Below are 18,956 nucleotides of genomic sequence, written 5' to 3'. Positions count from 1 at the left end.
GTTTTGTTCACCACAGCTTTGATTTTACACATCACTATCCTATTTTCTGTAGCAGCTGAAGCTACATACCAAATGAGGCAGAAATATTTAAAACTATCAGTCTATAGTAATGTTGAGGAGCATATCCACTGATGGTACCGGCTCTACTCTTTTCGACTCTCTATGGATTTGGTTTTCCACTGCCGAAAGTACTCCCTCAACCCAGTCTTGTGCCGCACTCTGTTCCCCCGTCAGATCGTGTTTCCTTCCCATTACAATTGTGTTTTGTGTATAACGCTCCTCTCGCTGGTTCTGGTTAATGACAGGGTAAACACTCATCAACAGGGAAACAGACATTCGACACAACTGTGGGAGAAGGGCTTTAAACTGTCCATTTAGTAGACTCTGCCATGTCTTCATACAATATCATGAAAAGAAAAGTTTGTTGTGGGGAAAAACCCAGAACCACCTGACCTGGTCCTCCCCCCTTTGCAACTCTATTGCAATAAAGCTTAACATATTTACATTTATATGCATCTAAAGTATGCCTTGTTTGACATTAGAGGCCCTCTACTGGGATAAACTACCAAGACAGAACTCAAACCAAAGTATGACATAAAATACGTGATAGGTAGTAGCTGTTGAGCTATACAAATTCTTTATTTCATTATCAACAAGAGTTTAAGTGTTATTAAATGGCAAAAAGCAGGGCTTAACATAAGTCAACAGTAATCAAATAATAATCAAAGCCAGTCTGAGACCTCAGCAGGAACGTTTCATCCTGGTGGCATTCCTGTGTATGTGTTGTGTGTAGGCTAGATTGTATTCAATGTACCCATGACGTGTCTTTCTTTTCCTCCCTCTATTGATGGTCAGAGTGTGATTATGACTCTGGTGAGTGGGGGTTGCCCTGTACCCCTCTGTTGTGCATCATTGCCACATGTACACGCACACGCACGCACACACACACACACACACACACACACACACACACACACACACACACACACACACACACACACACACACACACACACACACACACACACCATCCCTGTGTGTCCTCTGTGTGGTTTGCCTCTGTGTGGGAGCTGCATGATACCCCTCTCATGTCTACTTATCCAAATAATGACTCAGGAAAAAAAAAAAAAAAGGCTTTTTCCTGCATACATGTGACATTTTTATTCAGAACTGGCCTCAGTAATATGTTACATGTGATAATAGATATGACTTTAACATCTACAAGTATCCTCAGTGTGCTATGGTGAAGCCACATTAGCAAGTGATTCATTTGCACTTCAATTCTCTTTTTGGGCATTTTTCTGGTGCACTTTGATTTAAGCTTTGTTCATTTAATAAAAATACATACTATGTTTTTGTAAAGGGAACACCAAATGAGTTACTGTGCTGGGTTCAAATTGTTACATCTCCACAAATGTTCATACATCCAAAATCTGCAATTTCTCCCTTATTTTGACTAGTTTATAAGAAAGAGATTCATTATTTAATTCCGGGAGTTTCAAAGCTGTGATTAGAATTTCCTTCTTCGCCATGATTGCTCCAGATGTTTACATTGCACAAAACATGCTCATTATTTTTTTTTTTGCCACCTTTGGGTTCAATTGTTCACCGTTACAGATCACTTTACATTTGGAGCTATCCCAAATGCAGCGATTGATTGCTTCCCATATATGCATTAGTGTGAAGGTGACCTGATTGCTCAGTGAATTGCCTGCATGTGTGGCTTCTCCACTAGAGGAGGATCAAATGATGTATGCGGTTGTATAACCTCTGTGCTTCTGTCCCCAGGTAAAGAATATGAAGGCTACCAGCCGTTATGGTTTCACCAGAGGAGGGACTCAGTCACTGGAGAGACAAACTTTGTGTACAAGGGAGGTTACTGGGAGTCAAAGGACAGACAAGACTGGAGCATGTGTCTTGACATCTTCTAACCCAGGAACCCTTCCCGAATCACACCTAACCTCATCGGACAGGGAACTGCTCAGCCTCTGGTCCTTAAGCAGCGGACCATGTGGACTTTTGTGAGCATGAGAATGTGTATGTTTCACACACTCTCAGATTACACTGTACCTCCAAATGTTCACTCTCACTCTGTTTTTACAGTGATGAAAAAGACGGGACGTTCCCTGATCGGTCCTCTCTGACACTATACTGAAACGGCAGTGAGTTAATGGAATTGTAACACCACACAATAAAGGCACCTGCACAGCCCTGACACTCTGGTGCTCTGTAAATGCTACCCACAATGCACTTTTCTGCATTCAACCCATTACAGAGTTTTACCAGTGGAATAGAAGTCCATATCAAAGATTAAAGACTGAAAAAACCATAACGAGGCACCTAGAAACAACAGTGTTGAATATAAAGTATTTCAGTGGTTGCAAGAAATATGTCCTCACCCACTGTATTCAACACAATTGAGATTAATCTAGGCCTAATTTATAAAATCTTAAAGTGGTTCCCTCTTTTTCTTCATGAGAATAAATGTAAGTACATATTATTAGCCCTTTTTGGTTGCTTAAGAAAAAGGCAAAGGCCTGAATGCAGTGTCTGGAAATGTCTTTAAGCTTGTTATCTACTATGGAGACCCAAAGTGTTAACCATTTGATAAATAAAAAGATAGTATGAAAGAAATAATCATCAAAATATCTACAGAAAAATGATGTGATATAATCATGAAATTGTTCATTGTAAATCCAGTGCATTTTTCAGATTGAGCTCCTTACATCAAATTGCAGGTTATTTCATTCCAGCAGTGATTATTGCAAGTAATTTTCCTATTTTTTAATAATAATTTGTAATTTTCAACAAAAACTCTGAGGACCCTTCAGGTGGCTGATTGGTGCTTCAAGCCAACTGAGCTGACAGATGGTTACATAAAATGACATTGTAACGTACATAACATCAATTTTTCACAATTTTATGCTTATGTTACATATTACCTGTATTTGTTCATCTGATTGTTTATTTCAAAGTATATTTGCATTTGATTTTCCCTGCTCTGAGTCTCCATAAACAACAGCTAATGTTTGATCAGGCAAATAATCTCTTCCTAATACACAAGATGCTGTTTTTTCCGAACTAATGAAATGTGCAGCGAGGCGGTAATATATTTTATTTGGTGTGAATGTTAAGGTTTCCCTTTAGGTAAATGCAATTAGTCTGTTCAATAGACAGTAAATGTAGTCCATGTAGAAATATAATGATGGCTTATCCAGTTAATATTTTGAATATGAATTGCCTCTGGTGCATTTCAGTCATCCAGACATACTTCGGACATTTTCCATTTGTGATTCTGGTTAGCAAAAAAACTACAGTAGTTTGTAGTTGTGACACATTAGTGCAACATTAAACTTTAAAACATCAATATCACTCTAATAGGAATCTCCATCAAATAAGCACTTTTCACTGTGGTTGAATAGAGGTTAGTACATATCTCTGTGTTGATGTTGACAAAATTTCAGTCCGTACATGTACCTTACCTTGTCCTCTGGTGCTCTCCCATAGCAACACATAACGTATCCTTCGTGACCATTTTGACTAACGTCGTTCTCAGTGATCATACAAAGTATTAAGTCTGCACCCAAATCACTGACACATTCAGTGATCACCACCCAGTACACCCAGCAACATGTTGGTTTCTAGAATGTGCATTACACTTGTTCCACAGCCTCCATTGGTCACTAGTTTGTAGCTCAGTCATTTCCAGTGGAATTACTCTATTTGAGACTGGAGTGGATTCTCTGAGGAGCCCAGAGTGGCTTCAGCTGACAGGAGGTCAAAGGTTATAGAAGCAGACGGGGCTGGTTCCTGTAGCACTCCAGTGTGCAGTCAGCTGAAGCCACAGTGGACCGCCCCAGCTGCCGCTCCAGTCTCACCACAGCTCATTTACCGTTTGTGGACACGCTGATCTGGGATCAGCTCACAAAGGTACCCTGAGTCTTTTGCCTTTAACTGACTGAATAAGGGAATGAGTCCCTTGACCTGTGCACTACAAGTCTACGGTGACAAGAGTTTTGAAAACCAGTTAGTATTTTTTTGTAATTATTGTTAGGAATGTAGAATTCATGGCTGGAGGTATTGTATCTACCATCTAGTCTATTTGTGTGAATATTTTGTGATAAAACAATGATATTGTAAAATGAAGAATAATTATACTAATCTGAGTATTAAGTTGTCTGTACAGCAAAGTTCAAAACTGAAACAAGACACAATGAGCCTGAAAGATTTGCTGTATGTTTAAGTTTTAATCCAGATTGATTCGCAAAGATAGAAGTAAAGCTATTTGGCCAAAAGCTGTCTTAACACACTGAAAGTACATTTTTACAGAGTCCTTGATACTAGCACATTAGTAACTGTGGTTCAGTTATTTCCTCTGATGTGCAGGCCATAAAAATTTGAAAAATGCTCTGGAAAAGAAAAAGAATATTCCTTCACATTAGAGACCACTTCATGCTGAGTAGTTGTCCGGTAGAATGAAGGATAATATGCTCTTAAAATGTTCATCAGTGAGATTCTTTATCAGTGAAATTAAGGATTTAATAATGAAATGATGATGTCTGATGTTATTGTTTTTTTTCTCAACGACAAGCTTCTTTCAGCCATTTACATAAAAGATTTTAATGCATTTTTTTAATTTGTGGTTGCCATTAGCACAGTTTGATCACTCCCTAAAAATGTTGTCCAAAATTTAAAAGGAATAATTCACCACTTTTGGAAATAGATTTTTGGGTATTTACCAGAGCTAGAATACATGTCTGTACAGCATTTTAGTTTAGCTTAGCTCAGCACAAACACTGGAAAAGGGGGAACAACTAGCTTCACTCTGCCCAAAGTTAAACAATCCACCCACCAGCACCTCTGAAAGATTGGATTCTGAAAAGATGGAAATTAATCCTGAGGTGACTGCATTTTGGCCAAAAACTGTCTTAACATACTGAAATCTAAACAAATGACATGTAACTTGAATTTGTGAACTTTAAAGATGCTGGTAGCTGTTGTTTTTTTTGTTTTGTTTGGTTGGTTGTTTTTTTTTGGGCCTTTGGATAGAAGCAGACTTGATGTCGCCCCCTATTTCTATTTTTATTTTTTTAAATTTTGTTTTACTACTTAGCTGATCTAAGCAACTATTGCCTGCAGATACATTTCTTTGTAAGTCAGTAAATTTCCCAAAATGTTGAACTATTCAGTTAAATTTTACTTTTCTGCTTTGGTTCTTATCTTGTTTATCTGCAGACTCAAAACACTTCCATTAGCAAGTACATAAATACATGGTATTGATTGAGGTTGTGCACACTTAATCATATCAGGGGTGTCACTTTTAAAGACAGACACTGCTGCAGCAGCATGTTTAAATTTGACTATCTTGAAAATTGTCATTGTACAGATGATTCTGCGTCATCATGCACAGTCATGACTTTTGATAGATGTCTGCTGAATGGTATTGAAGAAATTGTAAAAATGGAAAGCTAATCTGTGATTTCCTTCTCTGATCAATTTGAAGTTCTCTAGAGATTTACTTTAATATATTGTGTTTGAGATGATTTTATATTTGAGAGTACATATTATATTTTGAATGATAATGAAAGCTCATCATACGTTTGAATTAATGTATTTCCAAATAACAGGACCTCAGTACTTGATGGTGACTTGCCTACTTTATGAGCCTGTACAGTAACGGACAGCTGTAGCAATAACGCAGTGAGGTGTAGGTTTGTTAGTTCATGGCTGTTGTTGCTTCAAACAAAATGGTTGTCTGCCTCATGCAGAAAGGGAAAAAAACAACAACCAAAGTGTGTTACTGTAGAGTAAAAACAACTCTTCATCTGCCTTCCCTATCTCAGAGAGTTCAAATGTAAACCCCCTCGCATTGTTTCTCTCATTTCATCTCACCCAACTCTCACTGTGGTGTGATTCTTAGCTTTAATTTTTATGCTTTTATTTTCTGTTCAGATTTCTTCCTTCTCATGGGTGCCATTATTCTTATGTTGGTGTTTCCATACTGGCCATGTGCATAATGAGCTTGATTTGTGTGCATGTGCGGTACACATTTTCTCCTCATTCGATGCTGCTCAGTTTTGAGGCAGAAGTGAACTAATGGAGTTGGGTAGATTTTTCTTGCCTTGTCTTAACTGAACCCTGCTTCTCTTTGTAGTGAGATGATGGTGAAATCAATGATCTGTATGATGATGAAAGTTAGGAGACGCATCACAACAGCGGCCTGGTACAGGAGGTGAAGGTAATCGACCTGCCTTGACTACTACTCTTACTCCCCAAATACACATACGTGTATTCAGGTCTAACTGCAGATTCAACTGAGGTTTTTCTTCTTCTTTTTTTTTTAAATTGTGTCTCTTAATTTATACTCATATAACATTGTCTTTAAATAAAAAAGACAAGATAATGGAAAAAAAGACAATAAAGTTGTTATTGTTGACGCTGGATATCTGTTTTTATTTCTTTCTGTTGCAATAGCAAGTTGAGTTGAACTGGCTGGAGGATTGAGATTATTTGCCAATACTATAATAAACTATAATTACCACCTGACAGTTGTATGACTCCAACAACCAAGCAAGTTTCAGTTTACATCCACGTCTGTCCAGACGCATGTAGTGAAGACTGAAGGCAACTGGCCCATAAATGAAGATGGGAGATTAACTTGCAGCCATGACAGTAGACGATGCTTCAAATATGGATGTTGCTGCAAAGATGCTACAAATTAAAAACGTGGATGCTTCACACACATCTTCAACCCAATAGCACAGAAGATCTACAATCAGAGTTTCAAGGAACAGACCAAAGATGAGTGTTACCAATTCAGTGTCAGATGAAATATGGTCAGAATCTCCCCATCTGTTCCCGAGTTACGGCATTACGTTCACAAAAATGGGATGGATATGAGAAAACAGTGAGCTTTGACACAATGTATATAATAATATTAAAGATTTTAAAATACAACACGTTAAAGATTAAACCTGTAGTTTCTGACCTTTTGTGGTTGCTGACAAAAAGAAGTGTGTTCACATTTAGTTGTTAATAGCTCCACCAAATAGTGGGGTTTTTTTTCCCTCTAAACTTCACAAGTGGTTTTATTTCCTTAAATGTTCAAATTATCCAATGTCTCACCAAAAATTAAAGATTAGCAAAAAGTCCAAAAAACAATTTATGTCAGAACTCTGTTCTTTCTTTTTTCCTCAGTAATCATCTGATGAGCCCTCATCAATCTGCTGTCCCTGGATATAAAACGAAATATATACTTGTCTAAACCAGCTGCACCTGCAGCAGCTACAACATTATTTAGCATGTCGTCCCGTCCAAATTATGAAAAAGAAGTCATACCATAGCTTGTCTTCAAAAGCCAAAAAGAAAGTCACTGTATTACAGGCACAATGGTGCAGTGGTTAGTGCTGGTCATACCATAGCATGTCGTCCAAAATATGGAGGTGATATTATATTTTATCATAATAATTTCAATATGATATAGACATAGACTTAGACTTGGACTTTATTAATCCTACAGTGGGGGAAATTCAGTTGTTAAAATAAAATAAATAAATACAGTTTGGGATGAGTAAGAAAAGTGGAAAAGTGTCAGGTGCTATATATATATATATATATATATAATGGAAATAAGCGAAAATTAAAGCCAGCTAGAACAGCGGTTGTTGTCAGTTTAGTAGAAATGCTGTGGAATTAGAAAGCAGATACAATAGACCAATCAGAAGAACAGGTTAGAATGGACCAATCAGATAGCAGGATAGAATGGACCAATCAGAGAGCTAGGTTCTATTATGTTCTATGTTCAGAGTCCTGGTGTGAGTTATGTTCTTATTTGGAACTATATATTAATAATGGGAATAATAAGCTTAAGTGAAAATGAAAGGCAAACACCGCGAGAACAGCCATTGTTGTCAGTTTAGGTATGCCACCTGAAGTAGAAGGGGTGTAGAATAAGAAAGCCGAATAGAATACACCAATGGGAAAGTAGGATAAAATAGACCAACCAGATAACAGGATAGAATACACCAATCACATAGCATGATAAAATAGACCAACCAGATAACAGGATAGAATTGACCAATCAGATAGCAGAATAGAATAGGCCAATGGGAAAGCAGGATGAAATAGACCAATCAGATTGCAGGTTAGAATAGACCAATCAGACAACAGGAGAGAATAGGCCAATCAGATCACAGGAAAACCTGCACAGCTGCTCTGTGGTTTGTATCTTGAGCATAAAGTGTCAATATTTCAGACTGATGAGCTGACACTGACACAAATTTAAAAAACAGACAGTTTCCATCAGTGTTGGACATTTCAAATTAAATCTAAGTATGTTTAACAGAAGAAAAAAAAACCCTCTTTTTACAGCTTTCCTGCTGGATGTAAAACTACAGTGTGTCCAGATGTAAAACCTGAGCTGCAGAAGTAGCAGATCAATAAATCAGGCGAAATAACTACAGGTGATAACTCCTCTGAAGGTCTAGAATAAAAGCAAACGTCACGTCTTGCGTGTCAATGAAACTTAAAACCTATCAAGTAGTTTCGTCACCGAGGACGTGACAGCCGGAGGAGAGCAACTGCAGCCGCCTCGCTCCTGCGCGGTTTAAATACCAACTGACAAATGCACCGACTTGACGGCAGCTTTTTTTTTTTTTTTTTAATGTATGCGCATCTCCTGCAGCCACCGGCAGCTCTCGCCGAGCATCAAGTCAGACGAAGTCAGGCGCAGTTGAAGTCGAATTTGAGCCGAGTTGGACTCGTGATTTAAGTATTTCTTAAAAAAAAAAAATTAAAAAAAAAAGACGCTGCTTTGGCGCGTCCTCCTGCCGCGAGCTGTTTGACCGTTTCTAGGGCAACCTGAAGCTCCCATCAATCAGGCCTCCCCCAGCAGCAGCAGCAGCAGCAGCAGCGGGGTACTTCAACACTGACGAGTCAAGTCCGGCATCGACTGAAAGTCTCCGCGTTTGTCTTCTCAAAGTAAGTATGTTATGTGTATTTGAGGCAGTACTGTGGAGGTGGGATGATATTACCTTTTGGTTACGACGAGATAAACGTTATGGGTTAAATATCTTCCGTAAGGGTGTTAAAGTAGAATTAACCTGAGCTCCTCGACCTGGGGTGCTCATTTTGGGGAGTGGAGATTGACACAGGAGTTTATAGTCCCTCTCTCAAGAGAAAAGTCAGTCTGGTTTGCTTACAAACTAAATTGCCTCCGTTTCCTGGACAACTGAGCAACATAACATAACCTCACTCCCAATGTCTGCTCAGTGAGCCTGGACCTCTGCTTCTGACTGGGAATGTAGTCCAGTGGAGGTAGAAGTATTCACGTCCTTTATACTTAAGTAAAAGTACTCAAATACATTTTTGATGCATTTATTAAATATAGCATTCAAATTAAGTTTTTTTTTTTTTTGTTTTTTTTGTGACACCTATTTCTTTCCACAGCTGCATTACAGTAAAGTTACGTTGTCTTCTGACAGTACCAGACCGTTGTCGGTTGACTTACCCACTTTATATCCACGAGACTGATGACACGGCATTTATCAAAAATGTCATCGTGTGATGTTTTGTGAAAGCACCAGTAATCCTCCCTGCAATACTATCGCAATATTGATGTGGAGGTATTTGGTCAAAATATTGTGATATTTGATTTAGTCTGCGTCGCTCCAGCCCTAATTTGTACTTAAGTACAGAACTCTGTATGGTGATTGTCTTACGTATTTGTCTCTAGCTACAGGACATGGCTGACAGAAGTCATGATGTAGCAGAGGGAGATGCAGATGAACCCAACAAGCTTCTTTATAGTGGTATGAGTTTTTTTTTTTTTTTAAGCAGGAAATCTGCATCATGTATTTGGACCTTTTCACCCACTCGTGTCGACCCTTTTGCCTGCCTTCATAGATCTTAATGACAGCAACAGTGCATTTGGATTGGATTCTCCCCCTCTGAGACTGGACCACTGTGACCTCCTCCTGGACGCAATGGATGCTCAGCTGGGTCAGCTGCAGGTCTGTGACTGTCATGGTCTTTGTCTTTGTTTTCTGCATGGGTAATCTTAAAGTAATTTCTTTACGCAAGTGTGATGAATATATGCAGGTCCAGCCCCAGAAACATGAGGCAATTTCCAGAGAGCATGAATGCAGCGCCATAGGTAATTTAACACCTACTTTCTAACAAATATGGAGATTCTTTTTTTCTGGTAATAATTTGTTTTGAATATTTTTTTTTGTTTAGCTCCTCTTCGATGGAGTCAATCTCTGAGCAAAGACACAGGCTTTGAAAGTACAACTCAAACAAATGACACTCCCATGTCTTGTCTTGATTTGATACGCAGTCCAACGACGGAGCAGACATCTGGTAATGTTTCAATATCAGCACCATTACAAGAAAAACTTCACAGTAACTTCTTGGTTTTAAGCCAAATTCTTCTCAAATGGTTGCTTCTGATAGGCTGTTGTTAGGGAAACAATTTGCAGCAATAGAAATGGTAAGGAGAGCTTGACAACATAAATGTTTAATTTGCATAGGTGAAACACAAAGTGAAATAAATCAAATCTACTGTATACATGTTCCAGTAATCTGCTTGATATCAGTAAATCAGGTGTCTTCGTTTTGTAACATTATGTTTATATGAAAATGCAACAGGACTGAGCTTTTCCCACCATCTCCCCTCTGCTCCATACCAGAGAATACCACATGCTCCTGGGAAAATCCTGCCACTCACGAGTACACTAAAAAGCGTCTGGACAGAAGTACAAGAGACCAAGAGGAAATTGAGTCTAGGAGAGAGCAGGTCATCTGGAGGCTTGAGCGGTTGCTTGGAGACACCTGTAAAGAAGTGATGGGAGAAGCGCACGCTCTTTCAGACAGTATCTGCACCGAAGACTTCGTCAGATGCTTCAGGGAGGAGATGGTGGAATCGGCCTTGCCAAAAAGTAGCATGCAACAACTAGCCAGAGAAGAAGAAGCTGAGAGGACAGAAATCTCTGACAGTGACACTGAACAAAATGTTCATAATATTGAGAGAAGAGAATCATCAGCAACAAGTGGGAAAAGCAGTAAAGACACAGTGGGTGCTCACTGTTTGTGGTCAAATAAGTCTGGTCAAAAAAAGCAACTGCAGAAAAGTCTCTCTGGCAGATACGGAGTAAATATATCACATGCAGGAACTGTTGAAAGATACACATCACCAAAGATGCTTGGAGATGACAGCAGCGGTAGGTGTAAAACGATATCTCTCAAAACCCTTGGGAGACAATAAATGTCGATGAAGATGAAAAGAAAAAAATAACCATCTGCCTTCCCATCCTTCATCCATTTGTCTGTGCATCTGTGTGTCAACATTTTGATCCAGAGCAGATTCTCCCACAGCTAATTGACAGGTTGTCAAGATATTCAGACTCCTATACCTTCTCATCTAGAACAATAGAAAAGTCAAAACACTCAAGTCCTCAAACCTGTCTCAAGAAAGGAACTGACATTCATGACAGTCATAGAACACAAAACATGAAATCCAACATAGTTTACATCAAATGCGCAGCCTACTGAAATTTACTGAGCACATTCATTAACACCAGAGGATGACTCATTTCTATTCTCGATGTGAGCTTTGGCACTGATCCTTCAACCATAACCTCTTCCCCCATCATAACCTAATCCAGCGGTTCTCAAACTGGAGGGGAGGCTCCCATTCAGCTACTGCTGACCCCCTGTCCCTTAGAGTGACCTGAAACATAACCTTAACATTTTAACCCTAGAAATGTGGAATCATTGTGATATTGTTTGTTGAAACACTTTAGTATTGTGGGCTGCAGTTAACGTGGCATACCTTTGATTTTCTCACTTCCTTTACAGTCTCTCACAGAACAGGGGTTGTAGCAGACCATGAAAACGTACAGCACAACAGCAGCTGTTCTCCCAAGGCCAAGTGCTTGGCAGGAGTGCCTGTATGGAGTTTTGACTCTCTGTCCATTGACAGCGACCTTGACACGGTCTCCACAGATCAAGTCAGGCAGCACATTCACAAGCGCCCAGGTAAGAGACTGCAGAATATGTAGAGCTTCATTTTAAAATGAGAAAACATTATCATACAAAAAAATATCACCATCTGAAATGCAGCCACTATTAAATAGCGTTAAATCACAAGATAGAGATAGTGAATGATGAAGATCAAGAAATTCTTGTAAACAAACTCTTGTACTTTAAATGTACAAGATGATAACAATAACAGGTGTACAAGCGTGTACAAAATTATATTTAACATAATTTGTGTGACCCATCAAAAGGATTGCGCTCTCTCATTCAGTCCGTCACTTACAAGAATGATGACTGTAATGACCAGAGTGACTGTGACACACCTAGACAGGAAGAAAGTGAACCTCAGCCTTCATCAGGTAACGTGTGATCTGTCTGTATATTTCTAGAAATAAATGCACACTTCAATCTTTAAATGTCACAGAATTTTCCTGTCTTTATTTACAAAGTCCAGAGATTGTCCTACGGACAGAACAGAAGTATTTCTGTCGGTGAAGCTCAACGTAATAGGTAAAAAAAAAAAAGCATCTTTTCTTTCGTCATCTTTTATTGAACGCTTTAAAACTAATACATTGTGCATTTTATGTATCCCAGACTTGTGCGTCCCGTGAGTGACAGCGATAAGGACACCGATGAGGAAATTAACAACTGGAGGTCCAAGTCTGAGAGGACATTGGAGACGATACCGTCAGATTGGACTAAGATGAAAGAGCGACTATCTAACCTCCGACAAGTAAAAATGAACCTCCCATTATTTTATTATTTTGTATAGTTTTAGAAATGGTTTTTTTGCATTAGTATAAATTCTCCTGTATATGTGAATGACATTGTTTGTATGTGGTTTAGAAATGTGAGGAAGAGGAGGAGACTCTAAGACTGAAGAGCACTCAGTTAAAAGACGTTGAGCTCCGCCTCTCTGAACTTCGACAGAAAAGGAAGGTGAAGTAGAGCATCTTCAGAAATTGATCAGAAAACTGTGTTTGGATGTCTCACTAATACTCACAGTTAATGGTTTACACGCCAGAAAGCCTTTCAGGAATTAGAGCACCTGACTGCAGAGACCACTCAGATGGAGAAAGAGAAAAGGATTTTGGAGTCCGTTCTGAGAGACAGCAGGATAGAGAAGGAGTCTGTTAGGTATAAAGTCAACTCCTACTAATTGTCACATACAGAGTCATATGCATTAAATATAATCCTGTTCTTTATAAAGGACGGTTATCTTCAATTATAAAACAACAATATATGTGTTGCAGTTGCCAGCTACAAAGGCTGCAAAGGCAAAGAGAGTCTTGTCACTGTGAAGTCAGAGAAATGGAAAAAGAGCTTGCAGCACTGAGTCAGCGTGAACAGACTCTTAAGGATGGATCCTCCATTAACAGGGTAAGGAAAATATGACTCAAGCAATATGTCGAATCTTAGTATTTTACTTACACCATTCTTTGTCTCCACTGTTCAACCAACAGAACAAAGTCATCATGTCAGTGCTGGAGAAAGAGGAGATGGAAAGGCAGCTGGATAGTGCCAAAACACAATTGTTTGCTGAGCAGCGACACGCAAGAGAGAAGCTGGAATCCATGCAAGAGGTACCGTATTAAAGGCTATTCATTGTAATATTGTCATAAGTAATTACGACAGTGTTCTCACTATGGAAATACAACATCCAAAGTTCTACATAAAAAAAACACTTTTCATTTGATGTCAGTGATTTTTGTATATTGAAGAAGAAACACGACATTTTAAACCATTGAATTCTAGGTTAGTCACTGGCTTTGTTTGCAGTGGTAATGAACAGTAAACAATTCAGTTAGGTATTCAAATACCTCGACTTAATTAAAAATAACACTAATCCTATTTTTCTCTAAAGCTCATACTACAGTCATAACGAACTAACGCAAAAAAACATCATTATCAGAAAACAATTAACAATATTAGTCAGTGTTTCAAATGTAAGGCAGTTCCAGTGCAAACAGCAGAATCGAAACTCTTCAACTCAAAGCTCTAATCATCATGTAGTGTATTTTTTCGTTGTGTTGTTTTCTTTGTAGGTATTATTTAAACGTGAATAAGCGTATCAGGTGAAGTTTTATAGAGAAAAGATATTTGTTTTTTTTGGTAAAAGGCAGATTTAGTGTCTGTGTGTTAAACTGGATTTGTATTCATGTGTGATCATGGAGCAGAAGTTAGAGGAGGTTCGCGAAGAGCTCCACAGGGCCACAGAAGCAGAGAGCTCACTGAGGAACAGATATACGTCTCTGGAGGAAGCACAGATGCAGAAAAAAAATCAAATTGAGGTGGCACCTTCTATCATCATACTCATTTCTAATTCTAAAAAAAAAAAAAAAAAAAAAAAATCAATTTGGTTTTATCTCCTTGTCAATGGTAGTGTTGTCTCTCTTTCTGTCAGGCACTTCAGATTCAAGTGAGTGAGCTGCAGGATGCAGTGGGACAGTGTAAGATCAGGGTGGGCACTCTGGAGGAAATGTTGGCCCAGAAAGAGCAACAGCTGATACATTTACAGGAACAATGTGGGGTCTTACGAGCAGAAAGAGATGGTCTGAAGGGGGAGCTACAGCACCTGAAAACCCAGCGCAACAAAGGCCTGAAGGAAGCGAAGGAGCAGGCTCACAGGATGATGGTAAGCGTTGAGGCTTTCTGAGGAAAGAGGTGGCTTTAGTTGTGGAGCTGCAAATCCAATAGTTGACATATTGATCTGAAAAAATGAAGTACCGATTTCTTTCATTCCTCTTCAGGTCGATAAGCAGGCTGAAGAGGAGAAGGCAGGTGTTTTGAAGGAGCAGACTCTGTCTCTCACTCAACACATTGAGTCCATGCAGAGTTCCATGCAGGTCAGTGTGTCACTCTGAACATGTAAAATCCACTACTGCGGTACCCCAGTATAAAGTATTTGTGGACGTGTCTTATCCCAGCTACTCTGCACTGCCATTAATGCATACATTGTATGTCATGTTTGGGTGCCACTGGTCGGAAACTAAATCTAGTGGTTATTGTGCTTTGCACTATACAGCAAGTAAAAACATTTCACAGGGTTGTTTTTAAAGGTGTGATCCTCTCCCATTCTGGCAGCTAAAAGAAGAAGAAGTCATTAAGCTCAGGAATTCTCTGCAACAGCAGAGGAAGGAGGCAAAGGAACGTGAAGAGGAGTTGCGTGTGGAGGCCTTGGAAAAGGTACTAATCCTCTGCCTAACATGTGCAAGCTTTTTCAACATGATTGCATGACATGCGCGGCATGCTCCCATTCAGGTGCACAAGGCAGTCGAGGAGGAGAGGAGGGAGGGGGAGGCAGAAAGAATGAAAGCTGTGCAGGTTCACTGTGGGATACTGGAAGAGCAGAACAAAAAGGAACTGAAAAGCTTTAGGAGTGAGATGCAGCAAGAGAAGAGTAAAGCACGGGCTCTTCAACATCAAGTGGTGAAACTAAAAACCGTAAGTGGACCCGCAACCATGACACGGAATAGAAACATCCATGATAAAAAAAAAAAAAAAAGTCTGTCTTTGCATGCTTTTCTTTTCCTCTGCAAGAGGGTGCAGGAGTTGGAGAGTGAAATCTGCGAACAGCAGAAAGAGCAGGAGGCTTTTTTGGCTGTTTTTTGCAAATCACTGAAAGAGGAGCACCAGGCTGAGCTGCAGCGGTCACAGAGACACATGGCACAGGTGCAGAAAGCAGTCATTTGCAGACACATGAAAGGATGTGGCATTGCAGAACAGCTGACATTTTCTTGTCTGTGGTCACAGCAGAGTCCGAGGAAAGCGCTGCACCTCGAGCAGGATGTTCAGCTGGCACTGAAAGAGAACGACAGGCTCCGGGGAATGCTGGAAGAAAGGGAGAGCAGCCATAACCAAATCACAGCTGAGATGGAACAGCAACTCAGACACTGGGCCCAGCAGCTGGGAGCAGAGTGCCAGCATCTACACCTCTTAGTGGAGCAAAGTAGAGCCAAGCAATGTTCCGGGGAATCACATCCCGGGTATAAATTTATGCCCTGGCTTTCATACTTATCTGGTTCACAAAGAAGTAAATACTTTGTAAGCAACATGGTGTGGTTGATGATTAGCTTGATGCCTTTGTATTGTGCAGTCTTACAGTTGCTGAGGCTCTTGCAGACATGAGAACTCTACGAGAGCGGTTGAAGCACTTTGTTAGCCATCTGCACCAGGAGCTGGAGTCACAGAGACAAACTAACGAGCAGCTGAGAAAGGACAAGGTATAATTTGGATTTTGCATAACAACACATTAAAAATGTATCCACCAATACATGTCTGCATGTACATATTTTTTCAGGAGAGAGAACTTAGCATCCAGAGGCAACAGCTGAAGGTGGAGAGAGATCAAGCCTTAGAATCTCCAAAGGAGCGTCTCATTCAGGTATGAACTTTGTAAAGCTCGTGTTTCTCCAAAAAGACAAAACCACCTCACATACATCGTTACAGAAATGTCCCCCCCCCCATGGTGTTTATGCAGGAATACATCGAGGAGCTGAGCAGTCTGAAAATGAGTGACGGAGGAGCTGAGGGAGGAGGAGCGGCAACACCTCTCCGCAAGCAGCTGGAGGCCAAAGACCTGGAGCTCAGGCAGGTCGAGAGGAGCATGGCTCAGTGGAAGGGACAGACCGCGGCTCGTCTGGCATGCAAGTTTGAAGAAGAGTTGACAACCGAACTGGAGAGGTGACATGTTGAAACTTACCACTATGAAACTTATTGATCCACACAACAGAAATCCAACAATATTCTGATGTTTTGCCAACTCACAGGTGCAAGGCAAAGTTGTTAAGGGGCAGGTAACTTGTCTCCGTGTCTGTGAAGAAAAATAAATAGAGGATATACTAACCAGCTGTCCGTCCTTACAAGCGCATGATCTCACCTCCACTCACTGTGATATGCTGATTAGACAATAGATGTAATAACAACTATACATGTAAACCCTCACCTCCTTCATGCAGTCATGTGAATTATTTACCTTGCAATCATTCAAAAGTAGGTTTGTTTGTTTTCCAGAAAAGCGACAAAGATTCGAGAGGAGACGCAGAGAAAGCCTGAGAGGACTGAAGGTGAAATGATGTTTGGCGCGAAGGTAAATGTTTTAGTGTTCTTGTGTGATCCTTAACGTCAAGCTCTTGTTAAGATATCGAAAAGGTTTTGGTCCACATACTTTTTTAATAAACAAGTAAACATTTACCTCTTCCGGTGTCTTCCTCCCATCAGGAAACTCCGACTTCAGTTTTCGCTCCCTGGCTTCATGTTGTGGACTCTGCTGTCTCTCACAGCCTCTCGGATGTGGCTTCATTAAAGCTTCTCCATTACCTCCAGAGCAAAGTGAAGCAGCTCCGCGTAGAAAATCAGATGTACCTGTGGAGCGCACCCCCTCGAGATACAATCCCTTTAGATTCATCAGGATCCTATCTCACAACAGTGAGTGCTTTCTTTTATTAGGAGGCTATTGTTGTCCCTCTTACAGTGTAACCACTAGCTGCCTTTACAGTGGTGATAAACAAGTATGCACCTGCAATCAGTACTTGTCATTTAAAATCAAGTACTTCTATTAAGGTTTTATAATATGTAGAATCATCAAATCTACAAAGTGGTCATTATATATCATCACATATAATCACTTATCTTGAATGACAAATAGCTGTCCACAGCTGCTCACTGCAAAAGATGAGTAATATTTGTATAATTCATATTTCTATTCTATTCCATTATTAAGATCATTTAAAATTTGTTAGGAACACATCCAGTGTAGGGTGCTGATGCACTGCACTGACTGATTCTTAAAGATCATGTAATTAGTGGATGATACATTTACGGGACAACATTTCCTGTACTGCATTTTTTACATTTATAAAATAGCAAACAGCATCATCTAGAAGCACCGGGGGAAATACCAAGCACCAATACAAACCACCTACGTCTGCTTTGTAAAAGACAATGGCACTGCTTCATCTGATGTGAAAGGCTTTTTGAGTCAAAACTTGCTTTAAAAAATAATCTCAAATTGTAAAAAAAAAAAAAAAAAAAACACTTTTAAAGACAAAGAAAATACTACTGTAAAAGTAGCCAGTATCATTGCTATTTAAATATTATTCCTGTTATTATCATGTAATATAATCTAGTATTGCTGTCTTCTTCACAGATCACACAGGGTCAAAACAGTGATGGGATTCTGAGCCAATCATCAATCAGGACCGTCTTAAGTGAAGGACATGAAACGTTACACTGTGGGAGTGAATGCACACCAGTGATATAATGTTCTTAAAAGTCTTCAGTACGGGAAGCTGCTCTGTGGCCACAGAAATGAATCATTCACTGTGCTTAAGATAGCAGATTAACAAGCAGGTCACAGTGACAACAGAGTTCACATTCCTCTATGTTAAATCAACCTTTATGGTTTACAGTTACAGTGACCTCTGAATGAGAGATGAACTTACATTTCTCTGCAGACTGAGGATCATGTGAGTTTTGTCAAATAACCTCATAAAACTGACAGGTCTTTGAGGGAATCCCTTCTATACTGTAAAAGTAATGTGATGTTTAATTGTGGAATAAATAAAAAATCTGAAGGTTTCTGGGAAGTACACACAATTATGTCATTAGCATTAAACAGTCTTTATGAAAAATAGTAATATTAATGTAAAAAAATGTACTTGGTTTCCCATTAAATGAATCCGCTATCGCACAAATTGCGGGTTCTATTGCAATCAATAACCGTAAAGTTAACTGGTTAAAATTTTACTTAACCGATTTTAATTATCATCTCTGCTTTTAGATGAGATAAAGAAGTAGTCACCTGTGGCACTCCTCAGTAGTCAGTTCAGGGATCCTTAGTCTTCCTAATATAGTGTATGTCTTGTTAAAAGCATCCCAGTGAATCCCAATGTTCACCCAATGAGGTCGTTTCATTGAAGG

The 18,956-nt window shown here is 39.5% G+C and overlaps 2 protein-coding genes across 7 annotated transcripts in view; both read left to right on the top strand.

Annotated features, from left to right (window-relative positions):
• LOC138634564 (oxysterol-binding protein 2-like) overlaps positions 1 to 6,435 on the top strand; it is a 47,176-nt gene extending 40,741 nt beyond the window's left edge. For 5 of the 6 annotated variants that reach the window (XM_069721568.1, XM_069721570.1, XM_069721574.1 and 2 more), the window contains 2 exons: positions 856 to 873; positions 1,788 to 6,435. In XM_069721568.1, the coding sequence (XP_069577669.1) occupies positions 856 to 873; positions 1,788 to 1,930 (161 nt within the window). In that variant the 3' untranslated portion in view covers positions 1,931 to 6,435. The remainder of the gene's footprint in view (positions 1 to 855; positions 874 to 1,787) is intronic. The other variant, XM_069721569.1, reaches the window with a different exon arrangement.
• Positions 6,436 to 8,838: 2,403 nt separating this feature from the next.
• Positions 8,839 to 18,836, top strand: LOC138634540 (golgin subfamily A member 6-like protein 25). Its single transcript, XM_069721533.1, has 28 exons — positions 8,839 to 8,978; positions 9,739 to 9,808; positions 9,903 to 10,009; positions 10,098 to 10,152; positions 10,236 to 10,358; positions 10,688 to 11,218; positions 11,856 to 12,035; positions 12,287 to 12,394; positions 12,485 to 12,545; positions 12,630 to 12,768; positions 12,882 to 12,974; positions 13,060 to 13,172; positions 13,289 to 13,415; positions 13,499 to 13,618; positions 14,213 to 14,326; positions 14,440 to 14,670; positions 14,786 to 14,881; positions 15,120 to 15,221; positions 15,297 to 15,479; positions 15,576 to 15,707; positions 15,789 to 16,021; positions 16,132 to 16,258; positions 16,336 to 16,419; positions 16,516 to 16,718; positions 16,805 to 16,831; positions 17,049 to 17,124; positions 17,256 to 17,462; positions 18,184 to 18,836. The coding sequence occupies exons 2-28, from the start codon at positions 9,742 to 9,744 to the stop codon at positions 18,295 to 18,297; spliced, it is 3,753 nt and encodes a 1,250-aa protein (XP_069577634.1). The 5' UTR covers positions 8,839 to 8,978; positions 9,739 to 9,741; the 3' UTR covers positions 18,298 to 18,836.
• The last annotated feature ends 120 nt before the right edge of the window (positions 18,837 to 18,956 follow it).

Source organism: Brachyistius frenatus, unplaced genomic scaffold (assembly GCF_029030835.1).
Source record: "Brachyistius frenatus isolate BFR_SWC_R1_liver_20210118 unplaced genomic scaffold, ASM2903083v1 Contig_267, whole genome shotgun sequence".
Lineage (NCBI taxonomy): Eukaryota > Metazoa > Chordata > Actinopteri > Embiotocidae > Brachyistius > Brachyistius frenatus.
The sequence above is the reverse complement of the archived record's forward strand: the minus strand, read 5'-3'. Positions and strand labels throughout refer to the sequence as shown.